The following is an 8,743-nucleotide window of genomic DNA, read 5'->3' as shown; positions in this document are numbered from 1 at the left end:
ATTTGCTATTCCATTGAGAAGGTTGCGGTGTAGAAGTATTTGAGTTTAAACGAGGTACGACTTTGGGTTAATTTATATGCTAATGTATGTATGTGTAGCTCCTAAAAAAGTAAAACTCAAAACGCCCATCCTCATGGTGGGATTAGATCATATTCATTTAATTAGGATGCTTGGGAAAAAGGGAGCACAATGGGTGTATTTCATTGCCAATAAAGTTTTATGCTAGTACTCATTCCAGAGGCTGATCTATAAATGGGTCTAAGGAACTAGTAGACCCTACTCTCCACCTGCACTTCACGGGAATGCTTAGTCTGAAGCATAATATTCCCTTTAAAATAATATTAATATGAGGTACTTCACATTTGATACATCCCCAAATATTCTTGATTAACCACTACTAATTCCTTCTACCAGAGTTGAATAAGTGTTGTGAATTGCCATATAATTATCTTCCCCATGGAATGGATGGTGGAAGGGCTAGTGTGACCCCTATGGCTGTGCTAGTTGGAATAATGATGATTGGTCCTGGTAGAGACACATACCCGTGAGGTCAAAGGGTAGGACCTAGATAACATTAGTCAATAAGGTATCTGTTCTTCAGTTCGGTAGCTGTAAATGATATCTGATGCCAGTGGGGTGGTCATTCAAGTAGTGGTTTCATATAAACTATACTAGTGAAGAAGGCACTAGTAAAGCATCTCAATTATTTGTCCCTCAAAATAAGGTGAACAAATGAGTCTTAGGAACTATCAGACTCTGCCTACAGGGGTGCATGCGGAGCCTGGCAGAGGAAAAGGCAAACCTTTCTTAGTTGGCAGCATATAAATTCCTTGCTGGTGGAACCTAACAATGACAACAGGAAAAAAGGCACAGAAGAGGACTGTTACGAAAAGTAGAAACTTAAATGGTTAATATAGAAAAGATGGTAAGGGAGATGAAGAGAGGAAATGTAGACATGTCAGGGCTGGGTAAGGTTAATTTGTGAAGATATAGGGCATCATTGGAGTGATAACTACAGGTTAATACAGAGAAAAAAAGCCAGCAAGAGTTATCAGTAGTATTAAACAATGAGTAGGAAGAGGAGTGGTGCTCTTAGAGCTGGTGAGTGTTAGAATATCATTAATAGGGTTGAAGATGAACAAAAAGAAGAATGAAAGATGCATTCAGGTCTCTGTGTTGACAAGTAATCACAGGGAGAATGAATTTGTGGATACAGTCAATTAAAGGAAGTGATTTCAAATGGTCCTAGAATGAAATGCTCGAATGTGATGGGGATTAGAATGGAGTGGTAGTAGTTTTATGGGAGGTGACTGACAGCTGAGGTCATTCGTGCCATTAGAAATGAAAGGTTGTAGAGAAACCCACTGTTAGCAATAATCTATACTTAACGAAAGGTGCCAAGGGGTCCTCAGTTTTACATCCCATCCGATGGAAGGCATACTCACTTAAAGTGCTCTCCACGAAGCACCTTAAGGAGGGATAGAGGTACCACTGAAAAATATCTGCCATCAACAGGATTCAAATCCGGACCCTCTCGATGGGAAGCCAGTACATTAGCAACTGTACCATCCCGATCCCCAATCATAATAGAATGGTGGATGAAAGAGTGAGGTAGAGGACCATGGTTTAGGCACAAGAAATGACCATGGGGAGAAAACAAGTAAGTTATCCAGGAGAAATTATGCAATTGAAATGAAAACCTGGCATAAAAACCAAAATGCTCAGATTTTCATTAGCACTTTTCACTACTTAACACCTAAGCCCTGACTAGCATGGTACAAATTATCCTCTAACCCCAGATTACAATAACTCATCCTTCAGCTCCACATACCTGCTCCTTTGAACTCCTTACTTTCCTCCTTCAAAATAGTGGTCATTAAGTGTAATGTGAAATTTGTGAGAACAGAAAAAGGGAAGACGGATAAGAAAATGGAATACTAACATTTATTACTTATCAGCTAGCTTTAACCAGGCTGAAAATTAAAGAAAGAGAAAGCAATTAAAATAATTCTGAAGGAGGACAAGGATAATGTAGAAGAGAAATGTGTGATATCTGAAAATAAGGATACCAAAAGTAGCAGATGAAAAAATAGGAAGAGTTGGAGAAAAGGTTGGAGAATCCTTGTATTACACAAGAGGTACTTCGGAAAAGAGAAAGAAATAGGAAAATGTAAACATAGAATTTAGTAGAAGCTAGTACCAAGAAATTGGTAATAAACTAACAAGAAACTTGGAAGAAACAGTGATATGGCATTTAAAGAGAATGGTTGCACTTAATGAGAAAGTGAAAGAACTGTAAGGAAATAAAGAAAACCCATCCATAATATTAGCAATGCAACAAGAAATTATCAACCCAGAAGAGTATCAAAAGAAATGGAAAAAATATATGAGGGAATTATATGATGTATTGAGAGTAGGCCAGCATGTTTAAACATTAAAAAGGAATATGATGATCAAATCAGCGAGACTTCAGTAAATTAACATGATTCCCACCCTAAGAAAAGGATAAGCAACAGTGAATGAGGACTATGGGACTAAGTTTTATTTGGCGAACAGCTAAACATGTAACCTACATTCATCAAGAAAGAGGAGAAAAGAGGGCGAGTGAAGAATGGAGAGAAAATTATTATTATTAAAATTTACATGTGCAGATAGACAGTGTCAGGTGGCACACAAGTCCCAAGTAATCACAAAAGATAATATAAAATCAGTCAGTAAAAAAGATACCCTGAAAGGAAACTTCCCAACACAAAACAAGAAAATCCCCATCTCATTAACATCAATCAATCAGCAAGAAATAAAAAATTAAACTGTTACATATAATTTTACACCTCACATCCATCAAATTATTTTATAAATTGCCTACATCTTTTCTTAAAAGTATTCACTGTGTTAGGAAAGGACTCAAATAGTTTTGCATGTAAGGTGCAATCAACAATCGTTTTATCAAGAAAAGAAAATATTTTTTATTTGTTTTTGGTGCCCGGCATTTTGTCTTGAATTTTTGGTCATTTCTCCCTATAAAATTTGGATTTCCCGCCTCTTTCCTTAGATCTGCCCAAGCTTTCTCTCCCTTCAGAATGCGGCACATTCCATGGAATGAAGGGAGGCAGAAAGCATGAGGAATTGAAAAGTGTTTCAGTTGTAATGAATGGTGTCATATTATACCTTGTCAGGTAAATCTTAGTAGTAGCAGTGTTTAAGCTATGTCTACATGTATAGAAAAATTCCTTAGCCACTACACCACCATTGTAATATTGTACTATCCCCTACCCATTGTCAAGATTCTGGATCCTTCCCTACCCAATCCATAATATGAATCCTCCTTTGAATATTTGGATGTTTTAAGATGCATTGGTATGTTATCACTTAATCATCATGCATAACTTTGAGCAAACAAATTTTTGGTAACACTGACATGATGCATTTGTGCATCAAATTTTGGCATTATGCAGTATGTATGATCAATGAAGTATGAGATACTACAGTTGTGTGGTTATGTCAGAATGATTAAAAAAAAAATAAAAAGAGACGTTTCAGGCGTGATATGGTGGAATATCATGATAAATTAAAAATAGCAATTTTCCACAAAAATAAAATTTAATGCGACCGGGTTCAATGTTACTACATCATCATCAGGTGACAGTTAAACCTCAGAGTCCAGTATATATATGATTAAAGGCAAGTAAGGGGAGGGTGGAGGAAAAGAGGGGAAGAGGGGGGAAGGTGGAAGGCAGCATGGGTGACTATGTGAGTGGGGGTGGAGAGGGTTGGGGAAGACAAGGTGCAAAGACCCTAGGAGTCCAGAAAGCACGTCATGGCCGAATGGAGGGGGGTGTCTCGTTGAGGGTGTCCCACGGTGCGGCGCAAAGCTCTTCGGGCTGCGGAGGAAGAGGACGGGATCGGGGGTTTTTCCCCATGGTCGTGGTCTGGGAACAAGGTATCAATACACAAATATGCACTGAGTTAAAGGGTAACGATTGGGATCACTGTATAGTTTTAAGGGGGCGCCCTAGCGAGGTTTTAGGGAAAGGGTGTAGGAGGAAATGTTATCACTAGCACATGCCGAATAGGGGGGGGGGGGTGTGGTTTGTCCCACAGCGGTGAACCTTCCCTCCTCGTCCGTGAGGAAAGGGGGTGGGGACTTGGGGTCTCCCACTTTGTCCAGGAAAGCATGGTCTCCGTGTGCAGAGGGGGGGAAAGGAAGGAGATATCCAATGAGTAGGGGGCAAGGGATCACTGGTCACATGTACGTCGTGGGAAGGTGATGGAGAGGAGGGGGAGGGTGAAGATAAAAATTGGACTTCGTTGATCAGCTCCAAGTCCTTGTGATATAAGATTTCCAGCTGTTCCATGGCATCCAGCTTCCTTCCTTTTTCCAAATTGTGAAGCACTTTGATTTTGAAATTGCAGAAATGGTTAGAATCAAGAAGATGTTTGGCAAATAAAGAGTTGGTATGACCTGTAATGTAGCCTTTCCTATGTTCCCCGATACGTATCGAAAAACTCCTGCCTGTCTGACCAATGTAAATGGTCCCACACTCACACCGAATTTCATATAAACCACTTTTGGTGTTGCAGTCTATAGGATCTTTGTTTGAGCATAGGGCTTTGTATAGAGTATTGGGGGTATAAAATGAAATGCAGAATTTGTCTTTGGGAAACCTGTTAGCGATTTTGTATGACACAGAGTTATGGAATGGAAGTTTGCACCATTTGCACTCAGAGACTGTAGTGACTGCAAGGGAGATGTTTAATTTCAGGGCCTGTTTCTTAAGTTTTTTCTTCAGTATATTATCTATTATGCGGACATGGTAACCGTTCTTAAAGGCTATGTGCTTGATCGTATTGAGCTCTCGTTCGAAGTTGGATTTGGACAAGGGGATACTGATTAATCTGTGGATCATGGAATTGAAGCTGGCTAGTTTGTGGGTGAAGGGATGGCAGGAGTCTGAGGGTATCACTTGGTCTGTATACGTGGGTTTCCGAAATATTGAAAAATGATGTGTTTTTCTTTTTATTTCAATTGTGAAATCCAGGAAATTGATTTTATGGTCCACTGCCGATTCCATGGTGAAAGTTATAGATGGGTGGATGGAGTTTATGAAATGTAAGAAAAGGTCTAACTGTCTATCACTGCCTGTCCAGCAGCATAAGATATCATCCACATATCTAAACCAGTATAAAATGTTATTATTGAATTTATTTTCACTGAGGATCTTGTCCTCTAAATTATCCTTACTTGCCTTTAATCATATATATACTGGACTCTGAGGTTTAACTGTCACCTGATGATGATATAGTAACATTGAAACCGGTCGCATTAAATTTTATTTTTGTGGAAAATTGCTATTTTTAATTAGTCAGAATGATTGTTCCAAATATTAGGCTAGATATTTCTTTGGTTGAAAAACTTATTTTTAAACACCCTATATTGGTTTTTTAATAGTTTTTAATGTTACTGGATGTATGGTTTATTCATTGAGTTTTAGTTTTTCTTCCTACTTTTAGTTGTGTGGATGATTATGGACTATAAAAACAATAAATGGTACACCATATATATCACTCCATAAGGAGTGATATATTATGCTACTCAATTTTCTGGTTTTAAATCAAGTATGCTGCAATTATATTTAGGGAAATTATATAAGAATGCATCGTATGCAAAAAAATGGTAAAGAATTTACCACTTAAAATATGTAATTATATCTTAAGTTGACATTAACAGCTACAGCATCACCCCAAATTGGCAGACAAAATTTTTGAATAACACTTTTAATGGTTTTCCACAATAATGACTTACTCAAGTTCATTTGAAACCATGTACTATCCTCCTTCTCTATGTCCCAAAACTGCAATTTTTCCCTGTGTGTGTGTATATATATATATATATATATATATATATATATATATATATATATATATATATATATATATACACACATTATGGAAAGGGTCTTAAATATTGAGGAGATTTTACAGATTAAAATATAATATTCGGATGAAGGAAAAGTATGTTTTCCCATTTGACAACTTTTCACAAACCTCAAGGTCCAGGAAGGAGCTTCGAGATCTTGTATCTCCTTCCTGATATGCCACCCAGTTAAGTATATTAACTTTCAGAGTTTGGATTTCTTTCCTTTATACCATGGATTTTTTTGGATGGATATTTAATTGTGTTCTATTTCAGGCTATAGAAAAATCTAATTATTCTTTTTCATGATTCAACAAATAAATGTAGAGGTGTTTATTGGCTGAATTAGCATGTAAATGGTATGAAGGAGCATCTAGTTTTTATAATACCACCTAGGAGATTAGCCTTTAAATGTTAAATAGTTATATAGATATTTTTGGCAAAAATTAATGCATTTCAGAATCAATTCACATTTTAAAACTCCTGTCTAATATCCATTTATTATTTAACATCTTTTCACAAAAACCTACCAGTCAACATTTACTTTAAATTGTTTCACAAAAGTTGTATCTAGAATCTTCCTCCCTTAATCTGTGGTTCATGGAAGAATATGTTATAATTAATCCAGTTTTAGATGAGCTAAATGTTCAATATGTGTTAGCAAAGTGAAGGCTTGAGTTGGAGTGGCCCAAGTAAAGCGGAGTTTAGTTTTACATTTGCTCTCCTGGTAAAATTACATTTTGATTATTATTCCCAAAGAGATACAATTATTGAAATATTATCTAGATTAATGATCGAAGATGAATCAGAATAAAATTAAGTATCAAGTTAGAAAAATAATGAGTAGTAATTGTTATTCAGTACAATATTAGTTTATTACGACCTAAATACACACCATAATTAGCATTAACCTCAAAGTAAAGTTTCTTTATTTAATAAAAAGCAATAGATTCATTAATGAGTCTGAACGTACCATGCAATAGTTTTTCTTAAAATTGAGATTTACATAGCAAAGTCGCTTCCAGGAACCTGAAAACAGTAGACACTTCACCTAACCAAAATTTTCAGAGGCCAAAAGGTTTTTGCAGAGATACAGAGATACTATTATTTCATTATTTTTTCTAACATTTTAAATATATTCCTCGAAAATTGACATCCGTATTTTTTTAATAAAACATTTAATGATTTTTTGAGCAATTTCTACCACGAACTAGTTTGCCCTCTGTGAATCCCTAATCATTCAACTTTTTCGAAACCATTGACGGTATACGGTAATCACTCGGCTGAAAGTTGAGGGATTGTTTGAGTACCACTCGAGACGCAAAATATACACGCTTTTAAATGTATGTATTCTTCGTTAACGGTGGAATGACAACGTTTCATTTAAAAACAACGTGGGCCAATTTCAATAAAAAATATCCACGTTTTCCAGAAACAATTTAAAATAGCTACTCAAGTTATGGACGATATTGTTCTTTCGATGGTTAATATTTACTGTAGAAAGTTGTATGGACTATTATTGTCTGGCCGTATGAACAATTTTCAATAATATTTGTAGTCAATTGTAACATATATGGTTAATGAAAAGCCGCCATTTCTGTGGCGAAAATGTATTTGGTTCATATTTCGCGGCTTGAATTATTCCGCGTTCGCGAAATAGCACTCCACTGTTAATGATAACGAAGGTATAGGTACGCTGGTGTACACGTCATTTGTGAACTGTGTTCTTGCGTACTATCAAAACATAAGACTTGTTAGTATAAAGTGAATATAAGTTTGTCATAAGAATGGAAAGTCTGTATAGAATACCATTTTATGTGTTAGAAGTGCCGCATCTGAAGATCAAACGACCATCATGGCTTCATCAACCGTCGGCAATGGTTATGTTTTCCTTCGTACTGCTCTCTTACTTTTTGGTGACTGGAGGTTAGTAGTGAGCTCTTAATTTATTTGTAAAGAATGGGTTGGACATGTTGGAGCTCATGCTAGCATATTTCAACAGGTATAATTTATGATGTTATTGTTGAGCCTCCCAGCGTCGGATCAACTACTGATGAGCATGGTCACTCCAGACCGGTAAGTGACACTCTTGTGTTTAAATTTCTACTTAATTTCAACCGTATGTGCATATTATAAATTTCGAATTTTTCAGGTGGCCTTCATGCCATACCGAGTTAATGGGCAGTACATAATGGAAGGTCTGGCATCGAGTTTTCTTTTCACGTTAGGGGGACTTGGATTTGTTGTTTTAGATCAGACTCATAGTCCTTCAACACCGAAACTCAACAGACTACTTTTAATATTTGTTGGCTTTCTTTGCATACTTGTGTCATTCTTCACTTGTTGGATATTTATGAGGATGAAGTTACCGTAAGTATATTCATAACTGAACAGCTGCATCGTTCAATTTCTATCCATAATATTGGCGAATGTAATAATTCATTGAAAATATTTTCTTTACAGTGGTTATCTTCAGTCATGAGAACAGAGGACGACCACAACTTGGAAGATTTTTAATATAAGACTTAAGGGACAAACAAAGCGCACTGGAGGTTTTGCAGTTGTAACTTTTTATAATAAAGTAATTCTTTTTGAGAATTCTAAGAACTAATTTTATTTTGCGCCCATACTTATCAATCTCATCTACACCAATATTTTGAAGAAACCGGGGGGGGCACGATTATATAAAATATCGATTTCTGGGGAGCCATTTTCCGATGTGCATTTCGTTTCCATTAAATTTTGATTATGAAAAAATAGGTAATTAGTTCCATGAAGGCGAAATATTTTCGTAAAATACTGTGGAGCATCAACAATGAGTTTCATTTT

At 36.3% G+C, this 8,743-nt stretch overlaps 1 protein-coding gene across 1 annotated transcript; it reads left to right on the top strand.

The window, feature by feature from the left end:
• Positions 1–7,614: 7,614 nt before the first annotated feature.
• Positions 7,615–8,515, top strand: LOC139685441 (oligosaccharyltransferase complex subunit ostc-B). The gene is made up of 4 exons (XM_071582460.1): positions 7,615–7,840; positions 7,917–7,990; positions 8,067–8,284; positions 8,378–8,515. The coding sequence occupies exons 1-4, from the start codon at positions 7,702–7,704 to the stop codon at positions 8,394–8,396; spliced, it is 450 nt and encodes a 149-aa protein (XP_071438561.1). The 5' UTR covers positions 7,615–7,701; the 3' UTR covers positions 8,397–8,515.
• The last annotated feature ends 228 nt before the right edge of the window (positions 8,516–8,743 follow it).

The sequence above is a fragment of the Hetaerina americana genome, unplaced genomic scaffold, assembly GCF_022747635.1.
Source record: "Hetaerina americana unplaced genomic scaffold, ioHetAmer1.1.p SCAF_1, whole genome shotgun sequence".
NCBI lineage: Eukaryota > Metazoa > Arthropoda > Insecta > Odonata > Calopterygidae > Hetaerina > Hetaerina americana.
Note: the sequence above shows the minus strand (reverse complement) of the source record. Positions and strands in the feature narration are given on the sequence as shown.

Coding starts and splice junctions, on each gene's coding strand:
- LOC139685441 (XM_071582460.1), top strand. CDS start 7,702: ATGGAAAGTCTGTATAGAATACCATTTTATGTGTTAGAAGTGCCGCAT. Junction 7,841..7,916: donor TTACTTTTTGGTGACTGGAG/GTTAGTAGTGAG, acceptor ATATTTCAACAG/GTATAATTTATGATGTTATT. Junction 7,991..8,066: donor AGCATGGTCACTCCAGACCG/GTAAGTGACACT, acceptor CGAATTTTTCAG/GTGGCCTTCATGCCATACCG.